The sequence below is a fragment of the Numida meleagris genome, chromosome 3 (assembly GCF_002078875.1).
Source record: "Numida meleagris isolate 19003 breed g44 Domestic line chromosome 3, NumMel1.0, whole genome shotgun sequence".
In the NCBI taxonomy this organism is placed as follows: domain Eukaryota; kingdom Metazoa; phylum Chordata; class Aves; order Galliformes; family Numididae; genus Numida; species Numida meleagris.
The window spans coordinates 32,406,566-32,426,664 of NC_034411.1; the positions used below are offsets into that span (position 1 = coordinate 32,406,566).

The 20,099-nt window shown below is 36.4% G+C and overlaps 1 protein-coding gene across 1 annotated transcript in view; it reads right to left on the bottom strand.

The window, feature by feature from the left end:
• Positions 1 to 20,099, bottom strand: part of CRIM1 (cysteine rich transmembrane BMP regulator 1) — a 172,986-nt gene that overhangs the window by 65,238 nt on the left and 87,649 nt on the right. The window contains exon 3 of the mRNA XM_021389763.1: positions 13,903 to 14,023. Within this exon, the coding sequence (XP_021245438.1) occupies positions 13,903 to 14,023 (121 nt within the window). The remainder of the gene's footprint in view (positions 1 to 13,902; positions 14,024 to 20,099) is intronic.

Genomic DNA, 20,099 nt, shown 5'->3' on the forward strand with positions numbered 1-20,099 from the left:
TCAACAAGGAGGAATGTCCTTTTAGCAAGTAAGAAGGACAGTCCTGTAAGAGAATACAGTCTCCTAATAAGAGACTAGAAAGAGAAAAAAGAGAATAAAACAGTCATCCAAGAGATACCACAGAGCACAACCTGAAAAGGTGGCAGGACGTCCAGGAAGGAACCAGAGCCTAGCTCAGAAGTCAAAGGTACTGAATTTTGATGGAAAAACTGAAAAACCAGAATCAGCTCAACTGGCAAAAAGGAAATTTCTCTAGTTCTTCAGGGTAAAAAAGAAAAAAATAATCCTGGAAATTTCAAAAACCGAGAAAAAGTAATTTCAGTAAATAATGGACTATATACAAAACTACTCTCAAAATCCAACTGTGTTCATTCATGTTTTGCAGATAGAAAAAAGAACAGATTCAGGAATACAAATAATCTATCTTTTTCATTTGAATTTCAGTTTTTAAAGTTCTTCCCAGCAGCAATAATTTTGCCACTTGTTGCTTTTGTGTCATAGAATCATAGAATTGCTCAGGTTGGAAAGGACCTTCAAGATCATCAAGTCCAACCGCAACCTAACCATGCTGTTCTAACAACCCACCACTAAATCATGTCCCCGCGCACCACATCCAAACGGTTTTTAAACACATTCAGGGATGGTGACTCAACCACCTCCCTGGGGAGCCTGTTCCAGTGCTTAACAACCCTTTATTTTATTTGGTTATTTTCTTTTTTTGTTCTTCCTTTCCTCATTTCTAACATCATTTTTCTTTTTCTTTTTTGTCACTAGAATTTCAAAAATGAAAAAGAATAATAAGGTATTTGTAAATGACAATTTTTATTTAAAATCTAATTATCTTGGCTCATTTACTTCTGTTACTAAACAGATGAAAAGAGAGAAGGGCTTAGTAGCCTCAGAAAAGCTGTTTTGATGGTAGGATCAAAGAGTTCTCCAAGGCATAATGGCTATGAAAAGAACAAGAACTGCAGAAAAAAGACACAATACCAGTGAATGGGGAGGTTGGAATGGGAGTAGGATGGGGAGAGAGATATTTATTTTAAGGATCAAAACAAAATCAAGTCTGAAACACTGAAACTGGAGAAAAGCATTCCAGAAACATACATTACATTCCTGTGGAGATCTTATCACGATCCTCTTTTTTTTTCTACCGTGCAGAACTCTAGTACAATTTACATTACCACTATTAGCACTTACGTTAGCTAAATGTTCTAGAGAAAATTACCACAGATCTGTCAATCATAACAACTGAAAGATAATATAAAGGAGGCAATATTCAAAGAGAACTCAGCATTATCAAAACTTGATTAATTGGTGGCAAAGGAAAGAGATTAAACACAACACCTTCCCTACCATTAAGCATAGGGTATAAGAGATGTTGTGCAGCAAAAGAAAATTAACATTGCAATCTCATGAAATCAGCAAAGGATTTTATCCATATTACTTACATGTGAAGCCATGACATGAGTTAAATAGAAAAGATGCCAAGTTTCAGCTTAAGGAATCAACCAAATGGTAGCTTTAGAAAGGGTTGACTCCACATAAGAAGTGACACTGCAGGCAAAAATACAGCCATTTGGACACCTCCATCCAGTGGGTTCAGCTAGAATTTTTTTAATCTTCTGATAAGCAATGGAGAATTTTAGCCTAAAAGTTCAGTCATTGCTTTATACAGTTTGCACTTCAGTTTTAAAGGTATGACTGAACAAATCAATAATGAAAATATTCCCTTTTTCTAGATAGTTTTAATTTTATTATCTGTCTATTTATTTTTATCTTTTATTTCTAGATAGTATTTTATTTGGAGATCACTAATAAACCTGCAGATGAACCGTGGAAGGAACATACGATACTTATTATTGGATTACTTCCGAATGCTCTAAAATTTTGCTTCACTTAGATATGAACAAAACGTCTCATATGGAAGTTCTTCCTATTCTAAGTTTACTTATCTAAAAAGCAAAGCTAGCATGCTCCCAAGTAGTAATTTCTTTCCAGAATTCTGGATATACACATAGATACAAATATATTACAGATATCCAATATAATAGTGAATTTTTCCATGAGTCTAATTGTCTTTATAGACAGGAAACATTTAAACATTACAAAAGCTGATTACATAGCTTTAAATTAAACATGCTGCAAAAAGGAACTGCTTTCATGCATCTTTTCTGTATAATTACTGCTAGGAAGTAGTGAACAGATGCTAGGGAGGGGAAAGCTGTAAAATGATCATTCACATCAAATAGATTACCATCTTTCCAAGCTTTACTCAAACCCAAAGATGATGACTCGATTTCATCCTTTGGTTAATATTAACTGGTCTGTTTTCCAGACAGATGAGAAGGGAAAAGAGAACAGTCACATGAAACCAGCAGACATACATCTACTGGCTACTGTACACTGATATATGTACAAACTCTTCAGAATTCATCTGAACATTAATAAAATCTAACATAAATTAGTCCAACACTGCATCTTTCTTATATTTTGCCTTAGCAGCTGACATTTTTCTCTGTTGCAGATGCCTTTATTTTTTTTGCCACTAGGTACATCAGCTACTCTTTCCTTCAGTTTATCAGCCTAACCTTTCATAATATTATGAAAATAACTTTTCAAAACCAAAGATATTGAGTTAAAATGTTACACAAATGACAATTAAATGTATTACAAGTATTAATTTCTCTTCTTTTTGCACTAATTTTGATGAGGAATCACAGCATGCAATCTGCACACAGATGGAGCACAATCCGCAAGTCAGAAATCAGTATTACAAATAATAGTTTTGTAACTAATTCACTGCGCTGGCTTCAGTATGCCTGTAAATCTCATCTTTCATGAAAACAGACAAAAAAAAATGACATGCAGAACCCTTTTTCTTTATGCGAGCTTTCCAGTGGACAGAGATGGGCAGTACAATTTTATATAATTACTGTAAAAGCAAATATTGAATGTGAAGAAAAAAAATAATGTTTCTAGACGGGTAAAGAGTGCCTTCTCTTTGCTATAAATGAATTATGGGCCAATTCCAAACTGCTCATTAAATTTTAATAGCATGTAGGTTTATTCTTCTGTATAATAGATTTCCCTGGAACTAAGCTACCAGGATCTTAAAATGAACAACCCAGAACAATGACACAAAAAATAGGTAATTTTTAATAGAGCTAGAGGGCAATTTTTAAGAGAACTAGAGGGCTATTTTTAAACTCACCTTGGGCTTGTCTTTCCCAATATTTTATTATTTATTTACTTCTAAGTTATGGGTCAGGACTTAAAAAGATTGTATCCATTTTCCATTTAATAATGATATGAATTATGAGAATCTGGAACTGGATCAACTGAGAAAAAACACTCTTATTAATTCGAAGCATGCACTGCTTTACCAAAATAGAAGTGCTTCGTTAAGGTACAGTTCCTCTTTACAGAACATATTAGGAAACCCTCCTAGTCATATATTTTTTACCTCATTCCTCAAGAGAGTTAAAAAAACAAAACATGTTGTCCTAAGATGATTTCTGCTCTTTGCTCTATGGTGCTTAGCAGAATAACAGCGAAAAATCATTCCAATATTTAAGTCATAAAAGAACAAATATCATTTAAAAGTCTCTCAGTTCTTTTCCAAACTGACATACAGCTGAACACTTGTAACAGGTCAGACCAAAAATGTAATCTAGCAAAAAATTCTGCCTCAAACTATTTGAGCTCACTGGTTTGTTGTACTAAGTAAAGATAAAACATTTGGAAAAAGGAGTGGCAAGAGTCATTATAACATTTTTTCCAGGGCATCATTAAGCAATTCTTCATCAGCACAGCATGAAATCTACCTCTGGGTTCTTTCTGAAAAGACCCACGAGGAGCTGGAACTGTGCCTGCAGAGCACATCCCAAAGCATGCTGGGATGCCACCTACAATGTCTACAGAGACAGCCTATACTCTCAAACATCAGGATCTTGACAAGTAAATTTATTACTTAAATTCTTTTCCCATGTTCAAGCAGACAGTGGTTCATGGATGCTCTGAACACCCTGATCTAGCTGTAGGTGTCCCTGTTCATTGCATAGGAGTTGGACTAGATGACATTTAAAGGTCCTTTGCAACTCAAAATATTCCATGATGCTATTCAATATATCTAGGAAAGAACAGGTATCCCTAAAACCAAGCCATCAGAGACTACAGATAAGCAAACAAAACAAAACAGACACTTTTTTTAAGCTTCTTTGATGGCTTTGAGATCCCCTATTTTTAATTTGAAAGAAAAAGTAATAACTACATATTTAGCTTCTCCATGCCCTTCACAGTATTAAATACTTTTTAAATACCCCCAAACACAATTCTGTACAAGTTTAAGAAGAATACATTGACTAAGAATCTACTTCGGAAACTGTTCCATACTGTGATCGTGCCTGTTGCCATTCTTTCTACTAACTTCACTTCTGTCCAAAAGGGACAAATATGACCTTCTCAAATATATGGATGATCACTTAGCTTCTGAATTTATTCCATTATGAACTATTTTTAAAAATGAAGCCAGAGGATCGCTCCAGAGTCTCAGTGATTCTGAAACCAAACAACTCCATTCAATTAATCACATCTTTTCCATGCAGTAGGAATAATGTATTTAAAAAAAAGTAACCTTTTCTAGAAATAAGTTTCTTGAAAATCCACCACTGAAATTTCAAAGAGTAGAGGACAAATTATTTTAAAGGCGTTCACAATTTTACTTAATTTACCTGCTTACAAAGTTACTGTTTACAACAGTAATTTGTGTCTGCTGAAACCCAACACAAAGTTCCTCTTATTTACTAGAGAAAATAGAACTTCAAATTCTTTTGATATAACCTAAGTAACGGTGATGTTATATGCTCTGACAATTGTTGGCAAACTGCTGGGAAGTTCTCATATCTATATACCTTCTAAACAGCAAACATCGAAGTGATATTTCTTTTCCTTTATTACAAATATGGATCTCCGTGGGCATACAGTTGTGAGTTTGAGGACAACTGTCAAAACCATTGATCTTTGTGACATAAATAGAAATTTGTCTGTACATGTCAGCAACTATTCTGAATTAAATCACATATTCGATTTCCAGATAACTTAATTAGCTGAATAAGTAGATGCAATGGAGAGAAATAGAGTGGGAAATGGTTAGAAGGGGGAGTAGTATTCAGTGTGATTAAGGTGTACACTAATCTTAGACTGACCATTTAAAAGTAAGATATGTAACAGAAAGAAGCTGTCTGCCAGCTTGTTTACTGGAATTTGACAGAGATGAAAGACTAGCTTGCTTTGTCAAGAATACAAAACAAAACCAAATTCTATAGACATCATAATCTCTGCTTCTAGGCACTAGACAACAGTGTAGCATCTAAAAGCAAATTAAAGCAAGTCTTAGTTTTATCTATCAGGGATAAAGTTTCTTCTCAAGTTTAATAGTGAAGAAATAAACATACCACTAACACAGCAAATGGTCAGATAAAGTAGTTGATATATTTTTTCATAAAAACTTCTGCAGAAAAAACAAGATGCTTGTATAACTATGGTCAGCCCTTCTTCTTTCTCCTGTGAAAATGCTGCTTTTTTTTTTTCCTCCCTTCCCTTAAGATAAATGTGTTCCTTCCTTTAGGTATTTTATTCTTGAAAAGTTTTGCAATTCAGTGCTTCCTTAGAGTTGGTGGAAAGGAGTGTGAATGTGCATTTATCGTGTGTCCAATACAGGTGTAAAATGCTGATTTTATAAGAGGCAAGCAATGAACCCTATATTTATAATGTCTTACAGCTTCCTCTGTAGAAGATACACATGATATAGTTCTTATGAAAATGTTTGCAAATTTTTGACTTAGAAGCTAGCCATCAAGGTCCCTAAACTTTTTTTTTCTGTTGTCTCAAGAGCTTTTAAGTTTTATTCATAAGGCTTTAAAAAAAGTATTTATCATCTTTTTCTCATTTGTGGACTTCAAGAAAATATGGCTGCTTTCCAAACAACCCACACTGTGAGGCTGTGGGTAACACCATGAGGCCAGGGCTACAATAACCATCACACTGAGAGCATCTAGGAATTGCTGAGGCAGCTATAGTAAGGGAAGAAGGAGTTTGCTCCAACTTTGGATTCAGCAATTCACTATTCACTATCTCCTGAGAGGCCAAAATGGATATGAATGATTGGTCATCTATAAAGATCATGTGTCCTACTTTTATTCTTGTTCTCCATGGATTTTCAGTACAGCGTAGTATTCTGAACTGAATAACACCTCCTCATTTAACAGATCTGAATGAAGAAAAATGGTTTTCCTAGGAAAAGTATTTGCTGTTGAAAGACTAAAATACAGTAAATGCCTAAACACCTATTTCCATACATTATGGAAATCATGGTGTTCTGTTTAGGCTTTTCATCAACTCTGTTAAAACCCAAATGCAAACCTGAGCTTGATGTAAGATGGTTTAAACTGGCATCAATGGAAGGCTTTCCAATGATAAAAATAAACTACTTCTTCAGAGAGGAATAGTGTCTCCAGTTCAACACTGTGTGATAGAATTCCACAGTACTGGATGGTCAGATGTATTTCAGATGGAAAACTGGTCTGATAGATTTTATGTACAGTAGGAACAACCTGAGCAAGGGGGGCATGATAGCTACGAAACAGAAGTTCTAACACTATAATGAAGAAACTGAAGACATGGCAATGCTTCTGCAGCACCTTAACATGGATTTGTTAGACGTCAGGTCCAGCTACAAAGGTTTCTCAGAAGTCAAATCCTGAATAGAAATCTCAGGAAGATACAGATACTTGGATTTCTTTTTTGCCTTACCAGTTCCAGCTGAACTTTCCTTTAACAAAAACTGGGATCCATAAGGATTTCCTTTTGGATACTATTTCTTGATGGGTGGGGGAGAAGGATCTAAAAATTCTAAAACAAATACAAGGGAGACCTCTGTATCAGCAAAACTTGCTTAAGAGAGATGACTGCTTCTGGGGGAAGAGTGAGATAAAATGTTATATCTCTTGAAAACTCTTGACTGCTCTCTAAAAAGAGCAATCCTGTACTGAACACCCAAACAAAAAATATATCATAAAATTAAGATCTTCAGAAGGTAGGAAGACCTCAGAAAAGAATATATATAAACATGAAAGAATCATGTTATGATCAGGAGCAAGGTTGAAAAGATCTGCCCAAACTAACACCTCATGCTGAATGGGATAGATGCACAGATGGCTGGGGACTCTACAGTTGCTATCGGAAGAAAAACACTGTCCAACAAACCATATCTGGTACCCTCAAATACATACCAAATACAAGTAATAGCTCAAAAGAAAACTTACATCTACATAAATCCTAGTTACAACTCAGGTGTTGCCATAAAATAAGAGAAGGACTGTATTGGTTTATTTCTAGCTGCCTCTAAGATTCCTTAGACATCAGTGTAACAAGAAACACAGAATACGTACCATTGGCTGGTAGGTCTAATGCAGTGACAGGTTGCAGACACCATAGATGACACAATAACAACAGGGCTCGGTGTCACAAAAGGGGAAAAAGAACCTTAAAAGCAATTGTTTATTGGGCAAAGTAATCTAGAAAGATAACAAAATCAGAAATTTAAATCTAAACAACTTCTGAAGACGCCTGCGTTTTGTAGAAACAGCTGCCATAAATCCCGTTTCATTTCAGTAAAATGAAGAGACAGCATAGCTGACTTGTCTGATACCTACAAGCTTTCTAAAGAAGAAAAAGAAAACTGCTAATGATGAATTTCTGCAATGGTATCTATGCTGTGCCCAAGACAGTCAAATTCTATTAGAAACAAAGGGCTACAAATAATAAATCAGTCAATTTCTTCCTTGAGAGTCAGAGGCAAATAGTCCTGTGATGGTATACAAAACTCAGAGACTATGATATAAATTGCTACTAATACTTAATGTTGTCATTAGAATCGCTATAAATATGGCATATTAATTTTTAAAAAATATCTTAGAATAAGACAGATACAAAAGACTGTTTCCTTACTTTAATAAATCAAAGTTAAATGTGACTTTGTAATTTTGTTCTCTTTTCTACTTTGCCATGCCTTTAAAAGTGATTTTACTTTAGGTATGATAATCTGGTTATGTACTGTTTTAAGTTGCATTCAAGTTCTATCCAAATATAGCTTTACATTAATCTTGAGTAGATAAGTGATTAGCTGCTACACGAAAATATCACTCATTTTCCTAAACTGTATAAACTGTAAGTACTTGAGAATCTCAATAAACTGTAGCTTACATCTTTTTATCAAGATAAGTTTGAAATACATCATCTGACATCTGCAGTAAAAATTGTATTCAGTTTTAAATCAACGTTTTAATATCTACACTTATAAATGAGATCAAAATACTTCAGAAAAATTTTCAAGGGTGATCCAAATAATACAATAAAGAATACTGAAAATTTGATGATGTATCATTTATCAAGTATTTAATGATCAGAGCATTAGATTCAACATATAATGCAGATATTCCTCCTATGCTATTTAGTCTAATTACAGTCTCTAAAGATTTTAATCGATATGTAGTTTAACTCAGACCATTTCATTGCTATTTCTTACTGAGAAAATGTAAAAAAATAAAAATAAAGCATATAGTTAATGGTTGAAAACTTAAATAGAAAGTCTGAATTCATTCGACATGGAAATAATTTAGAAATTCTAGACTAGTGTACATATAATAAATTGAAAATCTGTTTGTTTTTTTGTACAGATTAATAATAGCATTGACTAGTACTATGCAAGAAAAATGCAGTTTGTTAAATTTCAGTGGCAGGGATCAATTTCATTGATCTCTTTCAAACAATTTTGTTATCTATTGATAAATACTGTAGGATATCACTCTAAATTTTATTTAATAAAGTATATTGATGTATTCAATCCGTACATTTTAGAATCATAATAAGAAATATTTCAGGTTGCATACTCTTTGTAAGGTATGCTGCTACTGTTTTTTTTTCATTATTATTATTATGCTTTTTAATGGGGCAGGGTGGGTTGAGGCTGTTTTCCAATTAAAGCTTAATGCCGGAAGAAAACAAAACATACATGTGAACTGTTCCCTAAAAGGGCTGAGTAGGTCACTACAATGTAAGACCAACATTTTAGCATATTGCCCAGAGAACTAACACTTTTGCTTGTCAAATAAACTTCATCATTCAACAATCTCTGGAATTGCCATTCAAAGCAGCCACAGATTGAGACGTTGCAACTCCATATAAAGTAAAACCAACAGGGCAAAGGCTATTCAAACAGGAAAAAAAATCTATGACTAATTCATTCAAGAAACTCTTTCAGCGGTTTACTTCTAAACAATAACCCTATAGTCCTGCTCCTCCACACCACTCTATCCAATTGAAAGTTTTGCATTTGCAACGCCATGCAACCATCTGTAACTAAGCGATGGTGAATTGGTCTGAATCAAAAAATCTTGATTCACCCATCCCTCAAGCTGAAACCTTTCAGACTCCAATTTTGCAAGAAAGTAATGGTATCTGTCAAAAGCCATTCTTCACTTTTATCTTAAATATGAACTAATTAATCTTTATGACTTGTATTCCTGTTTCATTAATTTAATAGTTCACTCTTCTTAAAGTTTGTCTGTAATTTGTTATTTGCTTCTGTTGTGCTTCATTTACATTTGTTCTTTTCTTTGTTCTCCCACCAAAACCTTGAAACAGCATTTTTAAAGCTAAAACTCAGACACAAGACACACTACTTGAGATTTTGTTGGACAAACATACCAATTATTTCTGAGTCTTTTCTAATCTAGAAAATATTTGGGCTTTTGGTGTGAACTTTTAAAATAAGTAGGTCAAGCAATCTTCTTACCGGGATTTAGTGAACATACTCTTGGATGCTTCTCTCCTCTCAGGAAAGTAAGCCATGCAATCAGCAAGATATTCAAGCCAACATGTGCATGTTGCAAGAGTTCATCTAAAGAGATAAAGGACTGTGACATTGACTCACTGTGACTGATTCATGTCCGAAATCTGAGGGAGGAAAGGTGCAGGAAATGTTTATCTTCAAGGTGTTTGGAAAAAGGGATAGAACAATATCTCATATTAAAAATGAGTCAAGGACAAGCATACATCTATCTGCTCCTGCTGTATGTGAAGCTGTCAGCTGTTAAAGTAAACGGCATGTGGCCGTTCATTCCTTACCACAATACTCACTGCTCTCCACTTCTGGTACTGTTAAGCCTGTATTTTAGTAGCAATAAATGAGAAAGAATTAATTTCTTGAAATAGTCAATAATTGTAATAAAAATAGTTTAATGAAGACTAAAACCTGCAGGTTAATGAAGCACACTCTGCTTTAGGTTATTCTCAAATGTACAGAAAAGCATACAGTGCTACTCCTTTTGAGTTTAATGATTACAAATCGTAAAATCATAGAATTAGCTAGGTTGGAAAAGACCTACAAGATCATCCAGTCCAACCATCCACCTACCACCAATAACCCCACTAAACCATGTCTCTCAACACTATATCTAAACGTTTCTTGAACACCTCCAGGGATTGTGACTCAACCACCTCCCTGGGCAGCCCATTCCAGCGCCTGACCACTCTTTCAGAAAAGTAGTGTTTCCTAATGTCCAGCCTAAGTCTCCCCTGGCACAACTTGAGGCCATTCCCCCTCATCCTGTCACTAGTTATAAGAGAGAAGAGGCCGACCCCCAGCTCACTACAACCTCCCTTCAGGTAGTTATAGAGAGCGATGAGGTCTCCCCTGAGCCTCCTCTTCTCCAGACTGAACAATCCCAGCTCCCTCAGCTGCTCCTCATAAGGCCTGTGCTCCAGACCCCTCACCAGCTTTGTTGCCCTCCTCTGAACATGCTCCAGGGCCTCAATGTCTTTCTTGCAGTGAGGGGCCCAAAACTGGACACTGCACTCGAGCTGCAGCCTCACCAGGACTGAGTACCGAAGAACAATGACTTCCCTACTCCTACTGGCAACTGATACAAGCCAGGATGCCATTGGCCTTCTTGGCCACCTGGGCACACTGCTGGCTCATGCTCAGCTGAGCGTCGACCAACACCCCCAGGTCCGTTTCCTCTATACAGTCTTCCAGCCACTCTGCCCCAAGCCTGTAGCGTTGCCTGGGGTTGTTGCGGCCGAAGTGCAGGACCTGGCACTTGGTCTTGTTGAACCTCATCCCATTGGCTTCAGCCCAGAGATCCAGCCTGTCCAGATCTCTCTGGAGGGCCTTGCTACCCCCAGGCAGATCGACACTTCCTGCCAGCTTGGTGTTGTCTTACTGAGGGTGCTCTCAATGCCCTCATCCAGGTCATCAAGATACTGAAAAGGACAGGCCCCAGCACCGACACCTGAAGAACACCAGTCGTGACCGGTCGTCAGCTGGATTTAATTCCATTCACCACCACTCTCTGGACCCGGCCCTCCAGCCAGCTCCTTACCCAGCACAGAGTGTACCTGTCCAAGCCACAGGCTGCCAGCTTCTCCAGAAGAACAATGATATAGATTTAGGCAGTTCTAAACTGAATCGCAGTCAATGTGTTGTTAATATTTCAACATGTTTATTAAGGAACTCAAAAATTAAAGAAAAATGTCCTCTTTTCCAAGTATACAGTCACTCATCCTCCACTTTATTTGACTTTTTCGATAGTTTTGAAATGAAAGCCTCATGGGACATTAATATCTGAGTTTCAAATATAAAGTTCCAATGTTTCCTCAAATCCTACCAGTTTCCAGTCTGATTTCATATGGTTTGATTTTCATTGTCAAAGTAGCCAAACATAGTTTTCCTTTCTGCCCTTTCACTTTTCTTACCTACGCTTCTCTTCTAACCTTTATCTAATATTTCTTTTTGGTTAATTCCCATGTCCCCTGTGTTCCTTTATTCCCCTCACTTTATGTAATACCCTTACATCCAATACATGTATGACCACTGCTGTGCTTCTTAAGGAAGATGGTGCCATAGTGATTCTAAATAATTAATCGTCAGCAGGCACACAATATGTAAAGCATCTGACATGGTCTTAGTGCTGTCAGACTTGGCTGTCCTTTCCTTCCCACTTCCTCTGCTAAAATGTGAGCTATTGGTTTGGTTTAATTAATTAACACAATTTGGAATTAACACAATCCAAAAATATACTAAACTGTGTTATAACTGTATAAAGCAACATAGGCTGAGCCACAAAATTAAAATTAATGGAAGAGTACAAGACTCTTGCAAATGTTTCAATCTGCCTGCAGATCCAAACTAAGTTATTCCAAGTATGTTTTTCTGCAGTTTTATACAAATATTAACACAAAAACATGCTCAGAAATTCTGATCCAATCATAAGACTCCAGGAGCTCAGAACTCATCTATCACAGCCCTGATCCTGTTAAACTCTGATCCAAAAAATGCACAGCAATCAGATTTTCAAGTGGTTTCAGTGCGATTCAGAATTATCTAATAATTCACACAATCTGAGCCTGCCAGACCGGGGTCTCCTGCTTGCATGCAGGAGATAGGAATACTCTTTTGGTCACTTAGGTACCATGCACACATGCAATTACATTTCAGACATCAGTTACATTTTACACATAGCAAAACAACTGGGTAGATTTTAAAATATTATCAAAGAAAGAAAAAAAGATTATTTCAAAGAAAGAATTGTTTGCCTAAGATGTTTTATCTAAGATCAGTTCTCATGTGTGCCCTAGAAATAGAAAATATTTTTAAATGATCATTTTTCTGAAGCAAATAAAGTTTGACTATTTCAGTATTCTGTGTTTGCTAAGCAAAGGAATGTTTCAGTTATTATATAAAAAGATGAAAGTGGATTATTTTTCATTCCCCATACCAAAGGAAAAAAAAAAAAAGTAAACCACAGCTTTTACCAGTATAGCACATTACAGAAATACAAAACTCAATTTTATTTATTTGGAAACAAAACCTATTTGGCCTACCTAGAGTTTTTAATCCAGGGAGTTGAAACAAATTTGAAAGTAAAAGTTTATCATTGTCCTCATATTTCAGATAAACAAAAATTTCTAATAAGTTACTATATTAAACATGCACGTAAAGGGTACCCAGCAGTAAAGATCTCTCATTCACCATTCTCATTCTTTCTGAACTCACAAGTTTATCACTACTTCACAGTCTCACAAGTGGCTGGGTATGTGGCAGATCAGTATGGTGTGAAAGACCTTCATACAAAAAAATCCTGCTAGTTTCACATCCACAAGAAATAATTTCTGTATTGTGTAAAATATTTTCAGTAAAGGTTCCTTTTGCTTGAATTTATTGGGCATAATACTCATTTAGGTTTGGGGAAGTCTGTTGCAAAAACAGGAGTTGAGACAGTGGTGCAGAACTTTGCAAAAAAAAAAAAATGTAACTCAAAATTGTCTTGTTTTCCTGAATTGCAGTAAATTACACTTACTTAACAGACTGAAGTAAAAGGAAATGTGTATCTGAAACTTCTTTTTCCCTACAGTTCCAGACAGTCATCATCTTTCAGCATATTACAGCAGGATTCTACAAAGAAAAAAGTACCTTATTTTCTTTAACTAGGTAAGATTTCCTCTGTCAGATTTGCCATCTCCATCATTTAATTCCTTAGCATCAAAGGCATTTGTCAAAATGATTTATTTTGTAAAACAAATTGAATACACTGGAAAACCACTTAAGAAATTTAGTAAAATTCAATGCATTCACACTGAGAAGAATCTTTTGCTTGAAAAAGATGGATTTAGTATTTCTATTAGCCTGATAAACTTTTAACCTACCTCATATATCTTCTGTCCTGTATTACCTTCTATTGCCTCAGAGGTATGCATTGTTATCTTGCATTTACATTACTTGAATTGCAAAGTTAAAAAAATAAATGAAAAAAAAGAATACTCAACCATCCAGACACAAACCTTGTGGGCAGGGTACAGCAGCCATCAGCCGTCAGCCTGACTTGGGTTTCATAGCTATCCAGTGGACAAACCACTTGCTGAACAGGAGGGCATTCCACTGTGCTGCAATCCACACTGAACACTAAAGAGTAAGGGGAGAAGAAAGTTCCTTTTACTCATGCTTTAAAAGTTTTTGGTAAATTAATTCACCTTAAGCAACCAGTTATGCATCAGTCTTCAAATTTAAATCAGAAAATGTATTCCCTGACTGCACGCTTTGTGGGTAGCATTGGAAAAAAGCTTTCCATTCTCTTTAATATTCACTTTTTAAAATTATGGACTCAGTTATCAACTAACATCACTTAATAAGAAAGTTATAAAAGTTGTACAGGCAATCCCAAATAATCATTAAATTAGTGAATAACATTAATTAGTACAAATATACATTCTCAATAATCTAGTATCTTCTCACACAGTTTTAGAAACAATTAAGAATAATATTGTTTCATTTTTTTCCTGGTTAAAACCCATTTAAAGAGTGAAATTCCTGAGTTATAGGACATAAATAAACAAAAAAATATAAAAGATACACTGGATTTGTGTCTGCACATGCATGCTCCGTTTTTAAGGCTTATTATTCTGTTGTTTAGTTATTTATATACAGTGAAACAGAAATGCAGATTAACAGATCTATCTGCATTGACAAGATGAAGAATTCCTCAGAATAAAAAACAAAAATACCCTGCTAGGTCGAACTGGTCTATCTAACCAGTTATCTCCAATGATGACAAAGAGAGATGCTAGTTAGGGACACCATTTACGACATTCCTTCCTCTTCCACCAGCCTCCAAAATCACTAGGCTGTTTTGAAGTACGTACCTCCTCATATCCTTGTATACATTTATGTATCCATTGTGTATCAATTTGTCTAATTCTTTTTTTTTCTGAAAATAGTTGCTCCATAATCTCCTGTGGTAGCAAGATCCCACCATTTACTATTATTTTGCACTGACCTCTTGTTAGTACCAGAATTCTCCCTAATTCTTGTTAGGATTAGTAGGATTTGCTGAACAACGGATCTACAGTGAGCTTATCCACCACTCTCAGAATTTTATAATCCACACTCATATGCCATCTCAGCATTCCCTCCAGGCTAGGAGATCTCTGTTATTACATTATTAAGTCAATCATGGAATGGTTGAGGATGGAAGGGACCTCTGAAGGTCAGCTGGTTTAACCCCCCTGCTCTAACATGGCCACCTAGAGCAGGCTCCTCAAGACCATTCCCATGCATTGATGTGATCTCCTCTGAGTTCTCTCTTCTGCAGGCTAAACGTTCTCAGTTCTGTCAGTCTTTCCTCATATGACAGAGGTGAAGAGAGGTAAGAGATTAGAAGGAGCAAAACAAAAAAAAAAAGTTCCTGCTAATTTCAGATTTAAATTGGTTTCTCAAAATTCAAAAAGTATTTACCTTAACTATCCAGCATGCTAAAAATACTGTAAGGTAACAGAACAATCTATAGTCATCTTCTTCATTACTTAAAAAGATTTCCCTGGATTAGCTGCATTATCATTCTAAAAAATGAGACGGTAAACATTCGCCACTGAAATACTAGTTTTGTTTTCAGGTCTTACTTTGACTCCAGTAATTATCTAAAGCGTACATTTCATGAACAGGCTTAGTTTTAGAAAGCTAATAGAATTATAAATCCTGTCTAAATAAAATCATCTTTGTCTTTCCTAGAAACATTAAGCTTTAGACATCTAGTTTGATTAATACATCACTTTAGGAACTCAAACATGTTGAAATTTCCTATTACTGAAGTTGCACTCAATCAATGTTTATGCATCTTCAATTCATGCACTGAATTTGTAAATATTCTGTAAGAATGTAGCAGAAACCTTACCATGGATGCAAATCATGCCTCACCTGTAGCACTATGCAACCACCTCTGTAAACAACAAAACCTAGGTTCTCCAATCATGAAACTAAAACTACTAGGAGAAAATAATTTTCTAGTAAAATATATTAACACAATTATATGAAGTTCCATCTTTAGATCCTGCACTAGCTTCTCAAAGAATAGAATGCATAGTACAGGGATGAGATCCAAATAGCTGCCTATTCATCTAAAGGTCAAAAATCAAGGTAGTATTCACACCTATTGTGCAACGCTGGCTCAGCATAGGGAACGCTTTGTGGTTTTCGGTAGTTTTTTGGTTTGGTTTTCCCAGAAGTAAAAGTTTCCTGAAGTTCTATTGTAAGAGTGTAAAGTCAACTTATACAACAGCCAAGAAGCATCACACTACACCCTTTGCTTTCAGATCAAGATGCACTTCAACTCTTCCCTCATTAATAACATAATACAACCTGACTACATTTGGTAACGTTAATTACATTTTCTCTTTCAAAAGAAGGAGGAAAAACAGAAACCACAAATGCCCCTCATATCTCCTTCATCCCCTACACTTTTCCTGAAAAAAATCAGGATCCTGAAATAAGCTAATATATTATGTTTATAATTTAATTTGTTTTCTTCTCTCTGTGACAACCCATCATCCTTTCTACACTTCTTCATACTTTAGAACATGCTAAACACAACAGAAAAGATAACATTCCCCGACTTCCAGTGCAATTGTCTCACTGAATTAATGACTTCATTAACTTCACTATCACATGTACTTCCCAATACAGCCCTCCTGCTTTTACTTATTTTTGCTGCGTAGTTCTAATTGCTTTCTCCTTCACCATCATTGTCAACTTACTGGCCATTTCTTCAGTTCTGCCAGAAAAGTATCTGAGATTTTTCCCATAGATTTTCTTAAGTCTTTTTCCAAACTCATCTTCTAAATCCTTTCAAAATCAATGTCTAAGAAAGCATCTAAAAAAAAACCAACCAACAACCATGCACAATTTCTGAAAGCAATAAAGAATGAAGTTATAGAACTATACTTTCTACTATCTATAAAAACTCGATTTTTCTGACCCTTGTCCTTCGTGCAAGCCTGTAAAATTTCCAGACATAATTTTCAATGCCGAAGCTGTACCAGGGTGGAGTACAACCTATTTCCCTATGCAACATCTAATGCTACTTATTAAAATTTACTGCTGAGCTCAGACTTTCCATCAGGTCTTGACTACTCAGAAAGTTAAATTCTCTGAAGAAAGATGCCAAATAGTAACATCCAATTTACAATTGCAAGTGTTTAAATGAAGATTAGGTACCAGAAAGAAAGGTCATTTCAGTCGGAGTAATTTCAAGGCCATGAAGTGACGCTGGAGGTGATAACTAAATTAAAGTTCTGCTAGAAAAATGACAAATGGGCAACCTTTTCAACAGAGGTTCTGTCTAACACAGAATACATTTTCCAAAGCTTTCCAAGTATGTCAGAAACTAAGAGATGATACTATTCATCTCCTTGTATAAAAAAAGTTATCAGTAAAGATATAAGAAATATCTGTAGGATAATTACCAAAGTAAATTATTTACCTTTCTTTATTCAAAAGTGGAAGTTGTATCACAGATTCAGCAAGATCCATTTCAGATGAGATTTTAACTCTCTTTAAAGAAACAAGCTTGTTTTAAAAAAATCATTACTCAACAATGTTTTAGATTTCTTACCAACTAAGACACATACTATCAAAATCTTTTCATAGGTTATTTTGTTTTTTAATGTTAACACATTTTGCAGACCTATTTAAGACCATTTACTAAGAAATGAATGAAAAGAAAGTCTTGAAGAAAACAAAAAAAACCCACTGATTTTTGTGAATACTGTACAGGAACCATAATTTCTAACTTAAAACTGAATTCCATGCTTTATTCAGTGAACTCATTACTCAAAGTCTAGTTATACACAGCAGGTAGAAATAAAGTACTGTTTTTCACAGTATTCTTTTGGACAAAATGTCCACCGTACCGGTAGTCAAAAACATAATGCAATGGTTGATGGGTCAGGCTCAAAGTGCTACAGTAAGTGGGGTTACTTCAAGCTAGTGGTCAGTCTCTAGTGGGATTCCACAAAGCTCTAGTTCTCTTTAATGTTTTCCTCAATGACTTGGATGCAGGACTTGATGGTATACTAGGAAAGTTTGTGGATGACACTAAATTGGGTGGAACTGTTGACTCCCTCAAGGGCAGAGAGGCAATGCAGAGAGATCTTTACAAATTGGAGAGTTGGACAATCATCAAACACATGAAGTTTAACAAGAGCAAGTTCTGGATCCTGCAGTTGGGATGGAGCAATCCCGGATATATGTTCAAACTGTGGAATGAGAGGCTGGAGAGTAGCCCCATGGAAAGGGATCTGGAGGTCTGGCTGCTGGCAAGTTGAATCTGAGTTAGCAGTGTGCCCTGGCAGCCAAAAGGGCCAATCATACTCTGGAATGAATCAGACCCAGCACTGCCAGCTGGGTGAAGGAAGGGATTGTCCCACTCTGCTCTGCACTGTGTGGCCTCACCTCAAGTACTGGGTGCACTTTTTGGTGACATAGTATAAGAAAGACATAAAAGATCCCTGGAGGCATTCAAGGCCAGGTTGGATGTGATCCTCAGCAGCCTGATCTGGTGGGTAGCAACCCTCCCCATGGCAGGGGGATTGGAACTAGATGATCTTTAAGGTCCACTCCCGCCCAAGCCATTCTATGATTCTATGAAAACTCTTAGAGAGTATCCAAAGGGAGCCCATACCAAGATGGTGAAGGGTCTGGACGGCAAGGTGTGTGAGGAGCTGCTGAGGTCCTGTGGTGTATTCAGCCCAGAGCAGAGGAGCTGAAGGGAGGCCTCATGGCGGCTGCAGCTCCTCACAGGGAGCAGAGGGGCAGCACTGAGCTCCTCTCTCTGTGACAGCGACAGGGCCGAGGGAATGGCATGGAGCTGTGTCACGGGAGGGACAGGTGGGACGGGTTAGGGACAGGTTCTTCACCAGAGATTGGTCAGGCCCTGGAACAGGCTGCCCAGGGCAGTGGGCACAGCTCCAAGCTGCTAGAGTTCAAGAAGTTCAATAATTTTGGGTAGTGCTGTGTAGTGCCAGGAGCCAGGAGTTGGACTTGATGATCCTTGTGGGTCTTTTCCAACTGAGGATACCATATGATTCTAAGCTGGTTACTTGTTACACCAGATCACTGTCATCTCAGAAATGAGCATAGGAATAACATCAAAACAAAAGAGACTTGTAGGCAATAGGTAAGATAACCGTTGTGAGATGCTTGGTGCAACACTTGGTAAGAACATCTATGTCAAGTTAATCTGGAGGTTTGTAGGCAGGTATTACTAAGATACTACTTCATTTTAACTATATATTAATGCCTCTGATCACTGTGATTATTGTATTGCAGAAAAGTTGGCACACTTTTAAACGAAAAATTTCATTTTTATACAAGCGTTTAGTGTTAAGGCAACCACTTCCTATTTTCCTTTCAGTAACTCAGTTGCCAACCATAGTATATTTGCAAGTGTAATTCTCAGCAGAAGAGTCCAAATTCAAATGTCACTGTAAAGTGAAAAGCAGTGACATATTCTTTAAGGAACAGAAGCAAACACAGTTCATGCTTTAATTCCATGAACCTTTTAGACTGACATAAAACAGCACAGCTAACATAGGAAGCACACCTTCTAGCCTCTGGCATTCTCTTTCCTCCAGAACCTCTCTGCTGGTTCAGAACCTCCAAGGAGGCTGGCTACTGAGAAAAAATAGTGAAGGAAGAGCACCCTAGTAGCAGAAGTTACAGAACAGCAGTTTTTAGGTCTGCAGTAAAATATGGAGAAATTTTCTCAATTCCACATGTAAACTTCATAGACATGCTAACACTACAAACAGAATGGATGATATCAGTTCCATAAGAAACTGTGCATGAACAGTTACCTACCAGGCCTTACACAGTTCATTGCCTCATTTATCTTCAGCAACATGGTATTAAAACAAGAGTAAGTGTGAAACAGCACTGTTAATTCAGTTTCTTTCTAACTCTTCTGTCACTGTTTTTCAGGATACCAAGTCAACCTCTGAAGGCACAATCTTTATTATGAGGTTTACCGTGTGCTCTATAAATATTGCCACGTGAGGAGCATTATCTAACTCACAGTATGATGACTACTGCAGAAAATCTATATTCACAATTCACATGCTGCTCACACACATAGATAGTTTTAGAGTACTACATATATGGCAGTACCTGTATATACACAGAGAATAAATGGCACAAAACAGTATACAAG